The sequence below is a fragment of the Nematostella vectensis genome, chromosome 13 (assembly GCF_932526225.1).
Source record: "Nematostella vectensis chromosome 13, jaNemVect1.1, whole genome shotgun sequence".
Taxonomy (NCBI): Eukaryota; Metazoa; Cnidaria; class Anthozoa; order Actiniaria; family Edwardsiidae; genus Nematostella; species Nematostella vectensis.
The window spans coordinates 11,643,356-11,665,109 of NC_064046.1; the positions used below are offsets into that span (position 1 = coordinate 11,643,356).

At 40.5% G+C, this 21,754-nt stretch overlaps 2 protein-coding genes and 1 long non-coding RNA gene across 3 annotated transcripts; 1 reads left to right on the forward strand and 2 right to left on the reverse strand.

The window, feature by feature from the left end:
* Nucleotides 1-72: 72 nt before the first annotated feature.
* On the reverse strand, nt 73-9,750 carry LOC5519494. Its single transcript, XM_032364372.2, has 4 exons — nt 9,631-9,750; nt 5,499-5,568; nt 3,430-3,465; nt 73-3,087 (listed from the first exon to the last, which is right to left on the reverse strand). Exons 1-4 carry the CDS (start codon nt 9,709-9,711, stop codon nt 278-280), a joined length of 2,997 nt encoding a protein of 998 aa, XP_032220263.2. The 5' UTR covers nt 9,712-9,750; the 3' UTR covers nt 73-277.
* Nucleotides 9,751-9,804: 54 nt separating this feature from the next.
* LOC5519495 (interferon regulatory factor 8) lies at nt 9,805-16,736 on the reverse strand. The gene is made up of 4 exons (XM_032364373.2): nt 14,270-16,736; nt 11,478-12,029; nt 11,114-11,160; nt 9,805-10,710 (listed from the first exon to the last, which is right to left on the reverse strand). Exons 1-4 carry the CDS (start codon nt 14,628-14,630, stop codon nt 10,642-10,644), a joined length of 1,029 nt encoding a protein of 342 aa, XP_032220264.1. The 5' UTR covers nt 14,631-16,736; the 3' UTR covers nt 9,805-10,641.
* Nucleotides 16,737-16,794: 58 nt separating this feature from the next.
* LOC125558979 lies at nt 16,795-19,616 on the forward strand. Its single transcript, XR_007306222.1, has 2 exons — nt 16,795-16,909; nt 19,286-19,616. It is a non-coding gene; the product is annotated as an uncharacterized LOC125558979 (long non-coding RNA).
* The last annotated feature ends 2,138 nt before the right edge of the window (nt 19,617-21,754 follow it).

A 21,754-nucleotide genomic window follows, 5' to 3' on the forward strand; every position in this document is an offset into this window, starting at 1 on the left:
CACAGCCGATACATTCGTCGGGCTTTCGGCGTTGGAAAAGAAAACACTCGAACTAAACCTTGAATTTAAAAATTAATGTTTAAAACATTTATTGTAAAAATACATACAATTAAAGTAAAAAGATGAAGTTAACGCTAAAAAAGAGCTTTACATATAAAACATTTATAATAAAATATCAAAATGTATAATGATATATAGGTTGCATTTCTTAATTTGGTAAACGTTTGCCATGTTATGAAAGAAAGCAGATGAAAAACCCGCAATGAAATGTTTACTGTTAGCTAGAATAGCTACCACAATCAAGGCAGATAGCCTTAGAGCATAGCCGAGGTCCCCGGCATAGCGACCCGTTTGAGTTCCATCCAGGCGTTCTAAGAGTTCTTTCTGGCTCCCTCACATAGTTCTTTTGACGTTCTACAGAGTCTCCTAGATGAAGAGGCTTGGACAACAAATGGGGCGACGCCACTGGCTTCCACGTGTCTCCAGAAATTTCAGGAGTCAGTTGCTTTCGGCGCATGGGCGTCTGTTTTCTGGGGCCGTCGATAACTCTTCGTGTATGTATGGTATTCTGTGTTGGCACGACAGACCGCTTCTCAAGCCTCCGTATGACGTCACTCGCGATTAGTTTCCCGACGGCATATGAGTCACGTGGTTGAGTTCGACTTTTTCTTTCAGGTGTAGGAGCATCGACCTTGGATTTAGTGAGAGGTAGCGATCCTTTGTCCCTGCCAGTGACACGTGCCCCGTCGTCGACATCCCTAGGGCTTGGTGAAGCTCTACGCGTCGGGGCACCTTCTTCCGTAGATTTAGATTTAGCTCGTAGTAACGGCCTTGCTTTTTTGTTGAGAGGTGTGGCTCGTACTTTTTCATTTCTAGGGATGCGAATTGGTGACATATTACCCTTGTCATTTGATTCTTTTAAACCTGCCCCATCAAAATAATTCAATCGGAGCTTCTTCGCATCTTGCACACGAGTGCTCGATAAGATATTTTCAGGGAATAGAGGTGAGTTTCGGGATATCTTGTCATGCTCATATACGTCCTCGGGGGAGCGATCTCGAGGGGCTCTAATCGTTCTTGATTTACGCCCTACATCGCCAGTCTGCCTTTGACATCCGCTGCTCCGCCGCTTCCGTTGGCGCTCCGAATCCATTCCATTCACCGCATTGCGTGTCGATTGCTTTGTGTCACTAAAAGACGCAGGTCTTTCATTGTCTTCTCCTCCCCTAACTTCTCTACTTACAATAACCTGTTCCTTGGTGGATCTCAGGTGCTCTGTGGACAGCCTTTTAATTAAAATCCCTCTGTCTTCCTCGTTGCTCTCCTGTCTGCAAACAACTCGCCCCCTTCTTCCCTCTGACACACCCTCAAATGCCTCGTCTCCTGGCTCGGGTCCGGATCTCCTCTTTACGGCCTTCCTACTAATTATGTTCTGTCTGATAACCTCTTTATTGCCGGACGGCTGTCTTGATACGGACCCCTCCTTCTCCGACACACCCTTCCTTTCCTGCTGAATCCTATGTTGGATGTTATCCGCACCTCCCTTGTATATCGACCCCCGCGTATCCACCCTCTGCCTGATTGACATCAGATTGACATTACACATTTTCTTCACTTCCAACGAAACCTTGCTGTCGCTCAGTCTACGCTTGCGTGAATTTCCGCCATCTTCGCAACTCCGCCTGCCACTCCGGATATGCCGATTCAACTCTACGGCCGTAACAGGCCTGCAGTGGATTTGTGCTCCCTTCCACTCGTTCCTATTCCTGCTTTCTGCATTTCCTCCACTCTCGAATCCACTATCTTGTGAAGCTTCGTCGTCGTCTCTGGCAACGACTGAGCCACTTGCTGCAACGAGTTGTTCACTCGTCGTAGCGGGTGTTGTACCAGTTGTGACGCTTTTCGGTGTCGGCATCAGACTAATCACCGGCTTTTGTTCCCTCCCAGGAGACTTAACGGGTCTGAACGCTTTGTAAACAGGCTTGCTCGACACAGCGTTTAAGGCAACGTCAGTTATTCTCATTCTATGAGAAACGATCGGACGAATTGATTTCCAATTGAGAGGGCTTGATCCATGAGTTACTAGGGCTGTATTACAAGTTTCTTGAGGAACATCTAGCGAGACCACAGAATTAGAACGGGCATGTTCCCCTTCAATCTCCTTGATAGAGGCGCGTGACTTCTGAGGGTTTAACTTAACCGTTTTCCTACTCGCAATCAGTGTGACTCTCCCGCCTTTCATGCTCTCACCGCCAGATAATCGCCTTGAGGTTTTGTTCCCGACACAAGGTACAACAGGGTAGCATGGCTGTCGCACTAGAGTAAGACCCCTACGCGACTCTGGCGCCATCTCGGCAGTGAGCAGACTATTGAATTCTCTAAGGAGCTTACCAGGAAGGAAAGATGTGGTCGCGGAGAAGCTCCCTCGAGAAGATATGTTATTAAAGCTGCTTGTAGAGCTATGCAGGGTAATGCTCCGTTGGGAAGACCGCGAGGGCTTTGTAACAGCTTTGAATAGCACATTAGCAATACGATTCCTGGAATTAAGGATAGCTTGAGCAAGATTTTGTGAGTGATTGCGATGGAGCTGCAAAGAAGATGTCTTATCGGCAGTTGTCTCATCAGTGAAAGAGCTCTTTCTTTTTGGTGATGAAATTCGTTCAGGTCCTTTGCTCATGAAGGGAGGCTTACCATTTTCTCCAATAAAAAAATCCGCAGATTCTGGTGGCGGAGATGTCTCGATCGTAGTACTGGTCAGAACATCACTGATCTTCATACCAGAGATAAACGTATTCAGCGGCGATCCGCACCCTGGCATCTGGGGTTCATTAGAATCTTCAGATTGGGGTTCCAAAGAGATTAGTTCTTCGTCCCTTTTATCAAATTGTTGCTTGGCTCGAGAATTGGCTATTTCTTGTGGGTCATCGATGTTTTGTTGCGTATCAACATCGCTGAGGTCTGTCGACGTGTTGTGAGGCTGTGCAGGTCCGCTAGAGTCCGATTCCCACCCATCATCATCATCTTCATCATCATCGTCATCACCATCATCTTCTTTTCCATCTTCATCGTCTACTGTTTCACCATTGCCTGCAGCCAAAAATTGAAAAACCCCGTAAGTAAAATCAGAATCTGAGCGTAATGTTAAAAAAATCAGATATAATGTAAAAAAAATCCAGTTTATGGTGAGAAAAATTAGCAAAATTCTTGCCGTGTTACTTTTAGATGATCCAGAAGATACATCATTTCCAAGTCTAGCGTACAAACAAACAATATCCAGATTTTAAAGCAAATCTAGAGTCTGAAGAACATTTTTTTTTTCATTTGCTGTACACGAACTATGACTGGTACAGAATAATTTAGTTTTGTTAAATAATGCAGTTAAATTTAAACTTTTAGCTTTAAACTTCAAAATTATCATCATAAACTTACACCCAAGAAATGCTTTCAACCATGGTTCACACGCCTCTGTAAAAACACAAAAAAGTCAACATGTTTAATGTTTTATAATCAAGTAAGCCATAATAATTAAATAAATAAATAAATGAATAAATAAATAAATAAATAAAATGATGGTTGAAGGCTTTCATAAAAAGTGCTCAATACTCGAAAGTAGAGCGGTGTATAGTGTTGGTTTGAGAAAAATACGAACTACATAGGTTTCCCTACAGGCCTGTTTCGTGGTTGCCCACTCATCAGGGGATTTAATGAGAATATTCCTACCATCGTATATATACTATTAACATTGAAATTTACATAATAATAGACTGATAGTTTAGCTAAGGCGGTAAGAGGAACAATAGCGAGTTACATTAAATATGCGGGGCGAAGGCTAACAGTGCGGAACGTGTGAAAAATTGATAGCGCGAAAATTTAACGGTGACGGGATTAACAGTTGCTTCGATGGCGCAGAAACCTGTGAACTTGTAGGCAACTTCCTTCTCTCCCAACTTCAGGACCTCAATATGAACGTAGGACTCTACCGCGACGACGGACTAGCCATCACCAACGCCACACCCAGAGCCACCGAAAACCTAAAAAAGGAACTATGCCGCATCTTCAACAACAACGGACTCCGAATCACCATTGAGGCAAACAAACAAGTTGTCAATTTCCTAGACGTCACCCTCGACCTAAAACGTAATGCACACCAGCCTTATACAAAGCCGAACTCCTCGCTACAATATGTCCACCGTGAGAGCAACCACCCGCCCTCCATCACCAAGAACATCCCTGCTGGTATCAACAGACGCCTATCTGCCCTATCTTCAGACCAAGCCTCCTTTGACCAGACCGCGCCACCTTACCAGAAAGCACTCGACGATAGCGGATACAACTACACGCTACGCTACGAACCCAACACCGTAACCAACCGTAAAACCCGCAAACGCAACAACATCCTATGGTACAACCCGCCCTTCAGCAAGAACACCAGCACTAACATCGGCCACAGATTCCTCACCCTGATAGACAAGCACTTCCCGAAAGACAACCACCTCCGTAAAATCTTCAACAGAAACACCATCAAAATCAGTTACAGCTGCATGAACAACACCAAACAGATCATCGACAACCACAACAAGCGCATCATCACCGCATCATCGGCTACCGAGATTGCCAGCTCCGCCCCTACCACTACCAACAACAAGACATGCAACTGCCGACAGAAAGACACCTGCCCTCTAGACGGAAACTGCCTACAGACATCCGTTATCTACCAAGCTACCGTAACTCGAAAAGACAACAACACCTCGGAAACATACGTCGGGCTCACTGAAAACAGCTTCAAGACCAGGTACAGAAACCACACCGCATCATTCCGACACGCCAAACACAGAAACTCCACCGAACTCAGCAAACACGTCTGGGCTCTCAAGGACAGCATGATTGAGTACTTTATTTCATGGCGCATTCTTTCTTCCCACTCCGCCTACAACAGTACCACTAAGCGTTGCAACCTCTGCCTCAAGGAAAAGCTGACGATCATCTGCCAACCCAAACTATCAACTCTAAATAAACGCAATGAACTCGTGTCCTCGTGCCGCCACAGAAACAAAGCCCTGCTACGAAACAATTAGAACTGTTAATCCCGTCACCGTTAAATTTTCGCGCTATCAATTTTTCACACGTTCCGCACTGTTAGCCTTCGCCCCGCATATTTAATGTAACTCGCTATTGTTCCTCTTACCGCCTTAGCTAAACTATCAGTCTATTATTATGTAAATTTCAATGTTAATAGTATATATACGATGGTAGGAATTTTCTCATTAAATCCCCTGATGAGTGGGCAACCACGAAACAGGCCTGTAGGGAAACCTATGTAGTTCGTATTTTTCTCAAACCAACACTATAAATAAATAAATATATATATATACTATATAAACTATATAAATAAATGAATGAATGAATGAATGAATAAATAAATAAAAATTGGTGGAATTGAATTAATAAATGCCATTTACTATTTGGTGTTAGCATTAACAACGTTATAAAATAGGTACCTTCATTTGTTAGACTGCTAAGAAGAATTTCTTCAGATTCAACAGTACCACCATCAAAAGTCTGCTCATACTGTGAAAAAACAAACAATATGGAGATGAGATGAACAAATAAAAGATAAGAGACAACCCAACATTAAAAAGTCCACACTTCAAACAGGGGTTTGCCCATCCTCAGGGACATCCTCATTAGCCTGTTGAGAAGAGCAAGGTGACAGAGACATGACGGAAAAACCTGGAAAACGCGCAATTCCAGATAGAGAGGGAAGACACAATTTCTTACAATGGCTATAGGTTTCTTGTATTACCGACTGATTTTCAAAACGCAAATAACGTGAGGCCGAAGTGCACATAACCAGATTTTGGCTTTTTAAGATAATGTCATCACTGCCCTGTGTATCAGTTAAGGGACGAAAAGCTCAAATTTCAATGACACTTTACAAAAAGTCGCATCAATTTATAAAAAGTCGCACTTGATATTTTGTTTGCTATAAGTTACTAAGTACTCAGAGAAATTCTCCGCCTTATTTGATGTGAATTGGGCTAATTAAATGGGCTTATTTGAAGCGTCACGTCATGTTTTTTCGTCATGTAGGTGACAGATGCTGTCAGTTTTACCCTAGTACTTTAAATAAAAGGGCACATGTGGCTGACCCATAATCCGCTTGCATGTAAGATTATGCTTTCTAAAACCTTAATAAAGACCCCCGACAAAGACAAGAAACATAACTTTTATTGGAAAGAATCCTCAGTGCTAAGAGCTAACATATGAATAACCTCAATTACTGTAAGTACTCCCCCTTAAATAAATGCCTCAACTGGAACATGAAAATTTTTTAAAGCTTTCTGTCCCTTATTTGGGCAATTACAGTAAACATAAATGCTGAGGATGGACCTGTATAATGAATGACACCTTGACAAGCATGTTGAAAGAATCTCAGCCAACAGGTTGTGTTTCCCTCATTAACATGAAACAATCATGGAAAAGCATCCATACAAACACAAAAGAGTAGTTCAGCCGCAAAATGTTCGCTCATTTATCTAATGCATGTCCACTGAAATGCATGGTCTCTTCCCCCTTTCCCAGACTCATGTATTATTCAGCAGAAATCTGGAAATTTTGGATTTCTGGCTCTTGATTGGTATTCAAAATACAGTGGTACCTCTATTGAGTAACCACCCTTGATATTATGAAAGGGAGGTGGTTTATAGAGGTTTGCTGCTTAATGGAAACCCAAATACAGTACTACAGTAAGAAATAAATATTTCTGGACTATATAAATTGGCCACTTAAAAGCGTGGCTACTTAATGGAGCGTTTACATCCAGAGCTTTCTTGTCCGGCTGCGCAAAGCACCCCGCAAAGCCACAAACTACAAAATTACAACTGTCAGGCGCTTACCAGAGGGGTGCATATGGTTCACACGCACCCCCTTGGTCTGAAAAAAAGTGGTTTACTTGTTATTAAGGAATCTTGAAACACTATGCTTTATCCATATGATACCTATGACTGCGCACCCCCTTTGGCCAATCCTGGGAACGCGCCTGACTGTAGTGCAATAAAAACTTATTCACTATAAGCAACAGATCTATCTGTATATTAGCCTGAAAAGCAACCATTCCCATTGTGTTTTCAGTAAAGTGAGACAGAACCTTCATTTTTCATTTAATTAAACTCTAAAAGAATAAACCTAATCGTAGTTTAAGGAATGACCAGGAAAGGCTTGGGTTGAGACTGACCCATCAGAACGAAATACACTGGAAGTAAAAGTTTCGCATACAAACCTTTGTATCATTTGTGCAGCCAGTGTTGACTAATCACCCAGTTTTTCAGCTCACTGCATCATTGACCATGCGACTAGAGTTCATAGGTGTTTTTTTGTTAATTCCAAGTTGTATCAACATAATTTCTTGTGACATATCAGAAAATAGATCTAGATCTTGACTAAAGCTTTTTAAGTGAAGCAATGGGTGTGTTTATTGGTGGTTAGTTATCTCATTGCTGAGCCAATTCTAGTTATCTTATTCTCATTGAGTCATCCCTGTAATGGATGATAACTTTGGTTGTTTGTCTTTCTCAGTTTTACTCAATACACCCTTTTTAAGTCTTTCATTGCCATAACGCCCTGAGACGCCTGTAAAATATAGGCCCAACTCCAAAACGTCAGAAATGCAAACTAAACATCACCAGACCTGGATACTCATAGATTCCTCCAAGGCATAGACGACCTTCAAAAGAACATCTAAGCAATGTAATAGAATTGACTCTTTTGTCAAAATATCAACCTTGATTTCTGACCAATTCATAAACAAATGCTTAAACTTAGAAACATTTCTTACCAAAAAAGACACAAAATTCTGAACTACAAATAGAGACAAGCAAACACAGATCAAGTCACAAATAGATACCATTATTGCGCTCCATCAGGTCCCATTTTACAGCAATCAGTCACAATAATCAATGCTAGAACCTCCATTAGAAGCGAGTCATCATGTTTAGCCTATTTTGCATGCCTGCACTGCATCATGGGAGTCTTGGAAACTCCTTGACAGACAGGCGGACAATCTCCTCCCCCACAATCATAACAGTTTTTTTTTATAAGTCTCTTTGCCCCGAAGCCAAACAAAACATTTCCAGGTCCAAGGAACCCAGAATAAGCCTGAAAACAATTTTTGAATAAGGTTGGGTAGCAAAGATGGCCCACATTGGAGAGTATGAGGCCATTCACCAGTAAATTCATTTCTCACTTGGTAAAGCCCAGACAAGAAATTATCCCATTGAATCAACCTCAGGGTGCAAACATCCATAAGCACAGCATTAATTATGCCCCAAAAGACTTTATGATGTCCTAAGGCACTCTCCAGATATGAAAAAGCTGTAATTTTTAAGCAAATTACAAGCAAAACTGTTGTAAGCAACAGACTGTAGCAGTGCCGTCGCTAGAAAGAAAAGGCACCGCAGTGCATTGTTGGAAACTTCAAGGCATACCGTCTTGGGTCAGCAGTAGCTTAGCTTAACTGGTAGTGTTGGTCTTGAAATGGGGGGGAGGTTTCTGTTTTCAGTCTGTTTTTCTTACAATTTTGCTTAAAAGTATCAAATTGAATCAAATTGTGCTTATAGTAACAACCTTACTATTGCTATTGATCATTAGTGTAATTCTTTTCCTAATAATTCATTGGTTATTATATTTTTATACAAACAAAAATTTAAGAACATCCTTAAGAACATATTCAGCCTTAAAATGCTCCAAAAATAAGAATGCCCCAGCCTCAACTAAAAATTAGACGTTCTTATAAAAAAGTGTGTACATGCATTCACAATATTGTACATGTATAGCTTGGACTCAACTTATACTTTCCTGGTACTTCCTAAAAAAACCTGGCAGCACATAACAAAGGGCAGGCCCGCACAAAGGGGGGGGGGGGAATGCAGGGGGTGCGAATGCAACCTCCCCACACACAATGGCTGAAGTTCCACTTTCGGGTCCCAAATGGACGTGTTATTTGTAGACAAAACTATAAAGCATAAGCTAGATCACTCTGGTATGTAGCCGAATCCGACAATAAATGTCCCGTGAAGATACTGCAAAGGCGGAAAAAAATCCCTTTTTGTTTTTACGGGGGTGGTAAGATATCAGAGAACTCACTACCTCCCCCTCTGGAAAAATTAGGTCCACTTTTTGGATTTTGCACCCCCACCCCCCCAGGAAAATCCTGGGATGCTTTCAGCATCCTGAAGGGGATGGTTAAAGGGTGTATAAGACCAAGAAATATACTAATGGTACAAAACCTTTGGTAGGAATAGTGATCATACAAAAACAACAACATTACACACTTGATGATGATGATAAAAACATTATTTATACTTTATATCAAAATTTGTTGCATTTCATACGACTTCAAACAAAATATACTGAAAATAAGCTTTTCAAACACATCTTATTAATGTTATACACACCCCATCCAGGCAAACAAGAGAGTACTTAAGCTTATTTTACGCTTGTCACAGTCAGAGATAGCCGGTTTCGATGTTCATAATTTTGGCGGGAACATCTTTTTCACGCGAGTGCAACCCAAATTCCTTGTGAACGGCCCTCAAAAATAGGTATAAAAGTGACCGAATCTTGTGTACATACCTTCTGGTAGATTATTTCCAGATCCGACTGGTATCGCTCCCCAAAAGACGGATAAGTAAACAAGTTTGCATCGTCCGCCATAGCACTTCTTGCTAGCCACCAGTCTCTTTGGTTTCAATACCACAGGAAACCCAGGGGTATAGGATCAAAGGAGTAAACAAGAGTACACACGGATTTTTTGTTTTTTGTTTATTTATTTTTCAGCTTAACCAAAACAAAATATTTTGTCAAAAATCGATTTCTGCTACACAGGGGATGGATTCGGAACGTCAGAAATTTCTTGCATTCAACATTGATCCGCTGCTCTTCTAGATGTTTAACAATCTTTCCAGCTATGATGTATATTGCTCTATTCTTCTGGACTTCTCAATGCATATTATTCTTACTCCTTATAGTTATAGTATACATTTTTTTAAACAACAACAACTATTTATTTTATTAAAAAGTTGAGTTCAGTTTGCTGAGGATTACCCTGGCAGGCAACTCTCAACTCAAAGTCTAGTCCAAGGCGTTCTTATCGGGTTTCCTGTGGTTGGGTTTCCTGTGAATGGTAAGAGTTGTGACGTCACAGGAAACCATCTCCCTGTAGGCGACTCGTCCTAGCCCCCATGCTACCTCACGGTTCATCTCCAAGTACAGGAAACACGGGTTAGAACGCCTGGGACTAGGCTGAACTCGCTCGTGGCCATGGGCACGACTAACAACACAAAAAATAAACCTAGAATAGCATTATTATTTTAAACACTCACACATGTTGTTGTATACCGGAAAAAAAAACTCAAGCAGTTAAACCATAATATCAGTGGACCATAAAGCTTGTTTCTCATATACAGGAAAGTCCTTGTTCTAGTCTTTAGACTAGAACACGACAATCCCTGCTCCTCAATTATTCACAACTGAATGTAAAAATGTTTGACAAATTGATAGTTAAAACTCAAGCACAGTTTTCATGTCTGGCTACTTTATTTTGCTTTTCGTTTTTTTTGTTATCGATTTTATCCTTTCGTGACGTCACAGCAGCTCTGTATATGTCCTCGTGCCGTCTTCACCAGATGACCGGGAATAAGATGCACATAGATGCTAGGGGGACGAGACGAAGATATAAAAAAATGTTAAAACATAAGACGAGACAAAAGATTAGGAGTTCCTAACCAAACACAAACATAAAATTAACCGTCTTTTTTACTACCAACAAAGGGGTCAATCGGAGTCGAACTCATCTCGTCACATGAGCAGGGTGGGGTCCGGACTCCTCGCACCTCCCCTCCCCCACCCCCTGTGGACACGCCTCTGTATATGGTTGGGGAGGGGGGTATTTATACTGCTGTCCACCATAGTCTCGAACAAAGTCGTTCTAAGCTCAAAAGAGGGTGTGATCTATAAAGTTTAACACACAACTGTAACATAGGCAAGGGTGCAGATCTTTATAGCTTTCTGATACACAAAGTATGAATCACATGTTATCAATCAAACTTTAATTCACCTCTCGTATGCTGGATGACGCAAACTCGTCCCCTTGGAGCTCGATTTCTGCGGAGGAAAAATGTGTGAAAATGATGCAGTTGAAATTATTCAAATCTACAAGAACCGAGTACCAGAGGGCACCTAATTGGTAGTATTCGAGCACCATAATCATCTTATTACATCATTATCAGAACAACCTCCATCAACTTTAATCAACAACGCCATCACCATCATCAACACAAATCCTCTTTATCGAGGTTCTTATCACCGATACTGTTATAAACATTGTCCCATTTCGTGGCTTCTAAGTACTTTTATTAAATTCAATTGAATTACCTTAAATTCGACTTATTGGTCAATGATATTGTAGCTAGGAGCCTTACCCGGATCAAACCCCAAATTCTCCTCATCACGTAAAATCCTCTCTACGTCATATACACTGATCCTTGGGAGGGAGGGGACGGGTTCTGTTTGCTCGGTCATGGTTCCCTCTCGTTCTGCGCATGCTCCGTATGTCCCAGCAACATCCTGAGGAGCCCCCAGAAGGTACCCATACTGCATTGCGGTCGTGCTGTTTGACAATTGACTGCCATAATCAGTACTCACGTTATCGCCATCTCGAAAAGCATATTGAGAGAAGTTTGTAGGGTAGGCGCAATACTCCCCCGCCACTACTCCCACAGGAAGCGATTTGTCAGTACACGGTTCCTCCATCCAGTCCGCGTGTCCAAATATGGTGTTTGATTGATATGTATGTGATTGACAGTCATTAAATGTGTTGGCAGCGTGGTCCAAGTTCTGCATCTGTTGTGGATTGCGTGACATCATCATGTCGCGTACAAGTTTCTTCTGGAATGCCATTCCAAATGACGTCACTTCCGAGGTTGACGATGGGGACTGCGAGCGCTTGTGTTTGTCATTTGTAGGAGTATCACCTAGTATGATAAAAAATGTAGCAAGTCATTAGCCATGAAAAAAGTACTCATTAGTGTTTAAAAAAACCCTCATCAGTCAGATGAAATGAGAAAAAATAGAACCTTCCTCCAGACGAATGCTGAAAAGCAGAAAGGCAGTTAAGAACTTTATGGCTAGGCTAGAAATGTCGGAGTTACTTTCACACTCGCGCCTCTTGGTGATCAGTGCGTTCATATAGTAGTGTAGTGATGATGTCATCATGCTCAGAGACAGCAAAAGTAAACTCGATCTTGCTAAAACATGTATGCATTCTAAAGCTGGCCAGGGGGCATGATTAGAAAGGTAAGAAATTATTGGGGAGGGCACAGCCAAGCCGCGCCCCTGCTGGTCATTTTCTTGTATTTATTTAATTATCGGAGAGGGGGTGGGGGGCGTGCCCCAAGTGCCTCATCCTCTGCTAGAGCTCTATGGCCAGTTTAAGAGAAAAAGCTACCACACATTCGTTTCCGACCTGCACTTGAAATCCAGTGTTTGTATACCCATGCCTATCACTGGCGCACAGAGAAATCCGACTGCGAGCAGACGTCTATTGTCTAAAATTCTTAATCAATTGACTCTTTTCGTGTATTTAATCGCCCCCATGTGCACCAGTGTGAAACCTTTGGCTGTTAACCCATGCACACCCATCGAAAGTCAAATATTTATCAGGGTTCTTGTATAACAAAAAGATGATTAAGAATTGAAAAAAATAAACATACACCGAAACTAGACAAACGCTTCGCGTAGAACCAATATTAATCTACTGTCTCACTATCGTCTTTTTAAAGACAGTCCGCAATTTAAGTGTTTCCTTTATTTTTGAAATAGCCTCCACAAAACCATAAGATATATCATCGAATGCAGTGATGTATATTAAAGGGCCACCCACGATTCTTCTGGTAAAAAAAAAAAAAACTTTTTGAGTTACAATAAACAGGCACCAAGCCCGCAACAAGATACGCGGGCTCTGGCGAAAACAAACACAATCGTAGTGTTGAATCGTTTGAGGTACGAAAAGGCTATTTTCGCTATTTTGACTAACCGTACAGCATTAAAACAAGACCATTTTTTTGCTACTTTTCACATCGTGCTTTAACATATTGTACATTATACAATACAAACACGTTAAAAATGGCATATTTCGTCGTTTAAATATGTTCTGATGCCGAAAATATCGATTTTAAAAGTTGCTATTCTTTTCCCATTAACCGAGAGGTCTAATATCTTCCCAGCCAGCAAAAAAAACGGGCTACGGAACAGATATTTTGCGGAACAGGGCATAACGTTTTGTGCCCTTGCACATCTATGCTTATCCTTCTGGTAAAAAAAATGACTTTTTGAGTGATTTTTTTTAAGAACATACAATAACCGCGCAATGGAGCATCAAAAATACTCCGGCAATTCAAAACTTGAGATGAGATATAAAGAGAGAAATAAAAAAATTAAGGGCTCGTGACAGTTACTTATTAATGCAGAGCTATCCGTAGGTATTCTTGATTTAGCTACTTTCGATCCCAGGTGTGCTTAGGCAGGGTTAAGAGAGGGCGCCACGGCGTCAAGTGCCACGTGGACCATTCAGGAGGTTTCTAGTCCCTCCGCGGCCTCATGCTAACAAGGTCTCATATATATGGTAGCGTTTGGTAAAAATACCTGTTTTGTTAGCGCATTTTTTATATATTCACATACCTAAAAGTACCCTGCTTATTCTGATATACAAGTTAATTATAGCCGATAGGTTATGTATATACAATGCAAATTATCATGATATATTTTTCCTCCTGTCATTTTAAGACAATGAGGATACAATTCGAAACTTGCACTATTGTTAAATACTTCGTCGTTTTCATACGAAGTTAAACAAAATTTAGAAAACCAATCGTATTTTGTGGGCTTGTTGAATAGTTAAACAGGCTTGAAGCAAATAAATGTATTTTTAAGGTATCCAAAAAGTTATTTTGCTTCTTTCTTCATATAATGATATTCGATCTTGATTTTCCTTTTCGTACAGAGAAACCCTTTGTTCTTATATTGACAAGAATTCAATGGAAACATTGAAAAATCACTATAAAAGATTGCGTATTAATATCACTACATATTAAACATATCCTAAGTCGTAAAATCAGAAAAAACGGCTGAGGGTGAAATAAAGAGAGGCCGCATATACATCAGAGGTGTGACAAAAATGGACGAAAGGGTTGTGCAAAAAATAGTCCGTACCCACCTTTGAATTTAAAGACCCGGTATGGCCGGTTTCCACCCTTCTCTTCTAGGCTATTGTGAACTTTCACTTCTTGAATATCAGTCATCTTGCGTATAGCACATCTAAACCTAGTTTTCCAAACGCTAGGGTCTGCCCTCTCGCCTCTCCGGAAGCGCCCTGTGAACTCTGCCCATCTCTGAAAAACCACTGCGTCTCGAGTAACGTCAAAATCAGGACTATCAACTCGAGTCCAGGGGATCTTAAAGGTTTTCTTTTCGGAATCGAGCCATTCTAGGCCTTGTGCTTCACCGCTGTCCACGAGTTCTCTAAGCCAGACTGGAAACCGTTTGCGCGAAAGCTTTCGAGACGCTTTCATCGTCATTAACGCTCCCCCAAATCGCTTTCGAGCAAGTTTCGAACTTTTCTGGTGTTAAGATCAACGCAAGCAATTGGCGAAAAAGTGAAATTGGATTTGCACTAGCCGCGTCAGATGTTCTGTTAGCCGCGCAAAGCCTCTCCGATACTAAAACTGTGTTGCGGAATTTGGCACTAAATCGACCCTCTCTCTGGCCTTACCCTCCAACAGTCCCAGGCCTTACGTCATAAAAGATTACGTCATCTATTTGTCATACAAGTGAAACACTTCCTGTTGTAATTGCGTGCTAGCAGAAAATAATGTTTCAACAATGGCTATGTTTTCTCTCATAACACTTAAAGTTTCGAGCAAAGTGGTTATTTGCTATGCTTTAATTAACTCTTTTAACCCATGTGGTCCTTTATTTGGTCGTGTACCCTTCCTAGAGACACTATGTTTCACCCCCTCCCCAAGACGTCCGTTTTTCTCTCTTTCTCCATCTTTACTTTCCTCAAAACCCCTTCCCATACAGTTGCATTGTTCTTATGCAGTTGGTTCAAGTTGTAGCTATTTAAGATACCAGCAACACTGATAATTATATGATATACTTGTTAATGTTTTAGGGGCTGTAAACTTGTCAGCACTGTCCAAAACTCAAAACCCCTTCCCATACAGTTGCATTGTTCCTTTGCAGTTGGCTCACGCTTTGTAGCCATTTAAGATATCAGCAACACTGATAATTATATGATATACTTGTTAATGTTTTTAGGGGCTGTAAACTTGTCAACACTGTCCAAAACTGTCTCACATTGGCCATTTTGTCATTTGAAACGGCTCCTTGTCAGTGCTCCAGCTTTCTCCTTAAAATGATTCCAAATGTCATCATTTTTCTCAACGTGTGTGGCTTTTAAACATCAACATCCGTATCACATCGAAAATACATGTTAAATTCCGCATTGTTGTTATTGTGAAGAGCAGGCTTACATGGTCATCTGGGTCATCCCAAAATCCAGACCAAAATATTGATTATCAATAGAACGTAGCTTGTTATTGAAAAAGTTTATTGTTTCAGAGCGTTTTATACCTCTTTTAGGTGCAAAAATAGTTATATGAGGATGTATGTCAACTATACATATACCTATTTCAAAAAACGTTGTCAGTGCGAAACGGCAAATGGCGATTGGCAAATGGCAGTTCTAGGACCGAAAGGAACCATGGGTCTCATTAAATTTCTACTAAATGCTGAAGAATTTGGATAAATCAAACAATTATCCATTAAAGATCATAAATGTATGTCTCTGACATTGCTAGACTTTATTTGACACCTTTAATTTTACGAATGATTAGTACCCAGAAGCACCGTTCGGGCTTAGAACTGACAAACCTTTTTTGAAATAGGTTATTCATAAACATATTCATCTATCAAAATCAAAAAATATCTACTCACTAAAACATCCACAAGTTGTGTATGATAGTGGTTTCTGGGATCGATAAAGGATTTCTGCAATGGACGAACAGTATCAAAAAACGTGGTTTCTCGGTTTCTATTTAAGAAGTTATGGCATGTAAAAAGCAAAGTATTTGAAGATTTCTTAATAAGAAATGACCCACTTTTCGGCTGCCAATGGGGGGGATGCGCGCGCACCCCCTGTGTATAACACATTATGTGAAATGTATGAGTTTTTAGAGGCAAGATTTTAGATCTCTGCAATGAGCTCTTAACTTCTGCATTAGCACAAAGCTATTCAAGATTATTTAGGCTACTATAGGTGGTCTGCTGTGTAGAAACTGTATGTAGAATATGTCATCGTTCTATATATACATTTTGATTAATAAGCGGTGATAAACCGTTTAAACCCTTATCGTCCCCTTATGAAATATGAGAGCCCAATCGTGACGTCAAGGAAAACTTCCTTTATTTCCTTGTACTAGGGTCATAATTTACAATACATTCTTCGCGAACTTTTTAAATTCAACCACAAGCTCCCAGGGTTTTTTTAGCATAACTTTTATTAAAAGCTACAATCATGGTAAAAATCATTGGGACATTGTCGGAATTTGTCCAAATGTTCAAAACAATAATCCATGCAAGAACACAAAACCCGTAAAATAATATTTACAACCCCTCCTTAGAACCCCCCCCCCCCCCCCCTCCTATACATGGTTAGCGGAACATTGGTACTGTGTTTGCCCGTCACCGCGTTGTTCGCAAAATTCGTACATGAAAGCTTTTTCTGAAGCGGAAGCTACTTCTTTAGGGAAAGAAAAACGGGGAACCGATGGAGACCCGAATTAAAGTTCAAGAGGTAAGTTCCCTTTTTATCCGTACCATTTATCAAGCTCCTCAAACATCATAACAATACTAGTTATGTAGAGCAAACAACATAATTCATCGATGAGGGAATTCTAAATCTATATTTATGAGACGAGCCGTCATTTTTATTAAAAATGTAGCATTTTCCTGATGGAAGGCTCCTCTAAACACTATAATTTTGTGATAAAATAATCTATATTACATTCTTATCCGAGGACTATTAAGTAAGCTTAAATAAAATTACAGGCTTTAATCGTGACATGTTCTGTTTGTCGTGAGATTATAAAAACATAGCCGCGATAAAAGCATTGATTTATGTCAGACAGATATATTATTTACAAAAAGTCACAGAGATGTAGGCTCACAATTTTAAGCAGTGATTTTCCAGTGCTTTAGTAGTTTGCGACAAAGATATAATTTTTGCTTGACTTTACTTATTTTGGGGTCTTCAGAAATGTCATCTGATGTGGGTTCAGTGCATTTTCGAAGAAAGAACGTTTTTTCCCAGCGCATTACTTCTTCTTTGAGCTGGGAATGAGCTGAGAGCACTTTTATTTTGATTTTAGCCAGTGTGGTTTCGTATTTTCTTTATATACTTATCAAAGGGATGCTCTCTCAATTGTGTCCTAGCCTTGTCCAGAGTTCTCACAGCATGAGAATCACTTGGGATGCATTTGAGAACATTATAAGCCAGAGTTGATTTTAAAGTAAAAGATGATTGAGCTTGACTAACAGACTGGTTGTGAGGGACAGGCTGTTCAGGTGGGGGCTGATGAATTGCCTCATGTGAGCCGGTGTTTATGTGGCACTGTGTCTGCAGGTCATCTAATTTCTCTTCAATTACTTCTCCATCTTCTTCTTCATCCTGGGGCTGAAGGTCTACAATGTCTTCATTATATCCCTCCATGTCTGCCTCCTCTTCAGTTTCATCATCATTCACTTCCTCTTGCATGCTTATTATGTGAGCTTCAGTTTCTTCACACTCCTCTGCTCTGTCTTCCTCCTCTTCCTCTTTATCATCATCATTAAAAAACCCAGTGAGCTTGCTCACTTTTAAATCACCATCATCATCATATATCTTGACTTTGTAGTGTGGAATTGGAATATCATTGGTCAAGCACTTGTCCCAGCACTCTTGTAGATAACTTCTTTCTGATTTTATTGTCTGTGATCTAAAGTGATGAAGTGGTGGACCAGCTGTCCTTGAACCTAACTTACTCTTGGGGGCCATCAAAAAACTCCACACAACTAGCAACTTGCCTCCACCATACACCCTCTCCACACAAAAGAAAATCTGAGATGCGCTCCAGGTGAGCCTGATAATCATTAGGGTGTCGAAGAATATATCTGTTTGGAATGATTGAGTTGGATAGTGCAGATGATGACTTGGCAATACTGTTGATTTTGGATTCTTGTTCACTCAAGGTTTTCTGTGTTGGTCAGCTAGCATTAGTTCAGCCTGCATACGAACTAGGCCGGGTGTGATTATTTCACCAGGACGTCTGCTCGAGGTATTTTCTGCTATTGCAGAGAAGGTGTTAAAGTGGCGCTCCTGCTGTTCAGTATTTACAGATCGACCACTGACCAGTCTTGACTGGATTGGGGAATGGACAACAAGAGAGTGGAAGTAGCGCCCATACAGCTTTCGATCGGTCAAGGACTTTGTTTCCTTGATAACCTCTTTCAAAGTCATGGCATGAAGGAAGCTCTGGTTGTGGAGACGCAAAATATCTCTTGGACATCTTTTGCTTGGGTGGCTATACAATAGTCTTGAGACGCAAAATATCTCTTGGACATCTTTTGCTTGGGTGGCTATACAATAGTCTTGACACTTCTGTTAGAGTATTAAAGACTGTTTGTGGTTTCTCAGACATGACACCTGTCAAATAAAACAAAACCATTTTGAGTAAATTTACTTTATCCGCTACTTTTTCTGTTATTGTCAACTCTCTAATAATTAATGTTTAATAGAAAATTTGAAGGTTTGCTGTCATAATTTAGCTAACATGCAATTATTTTAACTTGATCTTGATTGTGTTTCCTTTAAGTACAATGTGTAACTTACCTCTCATTTGCTTTCCAAGAACAGCGCATAGATGCCTCATGTCTGTGCCTCTTAGCTTGTCTTTAGTGCCAGTGACAGTAGCTTTTACCCTTTCAAATTCTTGTTTTTCTAGGTACCTTCTTGCTAGGTCAGAGAAGTTGATCTGTGAAATAAATGTAATGATTCAATATATATATATATATATATATATATATATATAAAATGATGGTTGAAGGCTTTCATAGAAAGTGCTCAATACTCGAAAGTAGAGCGGTGTATAGTGTTGGTTTGAGAAAAATACAAACTACATAGGTTTCCCTACAGGTCTGTTTCGTGGTTGCCCACTCATCACGCTACGCTACGATCCCAACACCGTAACCAACCGAAAAACCCGCAAACGCAACAACATCCTATGGTACAACCCGCCCTTCAGCAAGAACACCAGCACCAACATCGGCCACAGATTCCTCACCCTGATAGACAAGCACTTCCCGAAAGACAACCACCTCCGTAAAATCTTCAACAGAAACACCATCAAAATCAGTTACAGCTGCATGAACAACACCAAACAGATCATCGACAACCACAACAAGCGCATCATCACCGCATCGTCGGCCACCGAGATCGCCAACTCCGCCCCTACCACTACCAACAACAAGACATGCAACTGCCGACAGAAAGACACCTGCCCTCTAGACGGAAACTGCCTACAGACATCTGTTATCTACCAAGCTACCGTAACTCGAAAAGACAACAACACCTCGGAAACATACGTCGGGCTCACTGAAAACAGCTTCAAGACCAGGTACAGAAACCACACCGCATCATTCCGACACGCCAAACACAGAAACTCCACCGAACTCAGCAAACACGTCTGGACTCTCAAGGACAACATGATTGAGTACTTTATTTCATGGCGCATTCTTTCTTCCCACTCCGCCTACAACAGTACCACTAAGCGTTGCAACCTCTGCCTCAAGGAAAAACTGACGATCATCTGCCAACCCAAACTATCAACTCTAAATAAACGCAATGAACTCGTGTCCTCGTGCCGCCACAGAAACAAAGCCCTGCTACGAAACAATTAGAACTGTTAATCCCGTCACCGTTAAATTTTCGCGCTATCAATTTTTCACACGTTCCGCCCTGCATATTTATGTAACTCGCTATTGTTCCTCTTGCCGCCTTAGCTAAAACTATCAGTCTATTATTATGTAAATTTCAATGTTAATAGTATATATACGATGGTAGGAATGTTCTCATTAAATCCCCTGATGAGTGGGCAACCACGAAACAGACCTGTAGGGAAACCTTTCGAGTATTGAGCACTTTCTATGAAAGCCTTCAACCATCATTTTATATATATATATATATATATATATATAGGAATGTTCTCATTAAATCCCCTGATGAGTGGGCAACCACGAAACAGACCTGTAGGGAAACCTTTCGAGTATTGAGCACTTTCTATGAAAGCCTTCAACCATCATTTTATATATATATATATATATATATATATATATATATATATATATATATATATATATATATATATATATATATATATATATATATATATATATATATATATATATATATATATAGTGTTGGTTTGAGAAAAATACAAACTACATAGGTTTCCCTACAGGTCTGTTTCGTGGTTGCCCACTCATCAGGGGATATATATATATATATATATATATATATATATATATATATCTTGGTTTGTAGGAAAAAAACACACGAACTACCGTTTCATCTCTACAAGCCTGTTTCGTGGTTGCCCACTCATCAGGAGATTTATTAAGACTATATTACTACCATCACTTATATACTATCTATGTATAAAATTAACATAAAAATAGGGCGTGAAATTTGAATGGCTGTTATGGTGAAATTGAATAGTTCAGCTGTTGCATAACAAGGCTTTGTTCCTGTGGCGGCACGAAGACACTAGCTCGTTACGCTTGTTTAAAGTTGATAGCTTGGGTTGGCGGATAATGATAAGTTTTTCTTTGAGGCAGAGATTACATCTTTTGCTAGAGTTGTTGTAGGTGGAGTGAGATGACAGGATTTTCCATGAAATAAAGTGTTCTATGTCATTGTCTTTAAGGCTCCACATGTACTTGCTTAGTTCGGTCGAGTTTCTGTGTTTAGCGTGTCGGAATGAGGCGGTGTGATTTCTATATCTTGTCTTGAATTCGTTCTCGGTTAGTCCTACGTAGGTTTCGGAGGTGTTGATGTCCTTTCTTGTTACAGTGGCTTGGTAAATAACAGATGATTGGAGGCAGTTTCCGTCAAGGGGGCAAGGGGGCGATTATGCGTTTGTTGTGGCTGTCAGTTATCTGCTTGGTGTTGCTCATGCAGCTATAACTGATTTTGATTGTGTTCCAGTTGAAGATTTTTCTGAGTTTGTGGTCTTTAGGGAAGTGCTTGTCTATGAGTGAGAGGAATTTGTGGCCGATGTTGGTGCTTGTGTTCTTGCTAAAAGGGGGGTTGTACCATATGATGTTGTTGCGCTGGCGGTTCTTGCGTTTGCTTGTGGTGTTTGGTTCGTAGTGCAGCGTGTAGTTATATCCACTTTCGTCGAGTGCTTTCTGGTATGGCGGGGCGGCGTGGTCGAAGGTTTCTTTGTCTGATGATAGTGTGGATAAGCGAGTATATACATATTTTTCTTCATCCTTTTCCCTCATTTATATATATATATATATATATATATATATATATATATATATATATATATAAATGAGGGAAAAGGATGAAGAAAAATATAGATGAGATAGAAGGGAAAAA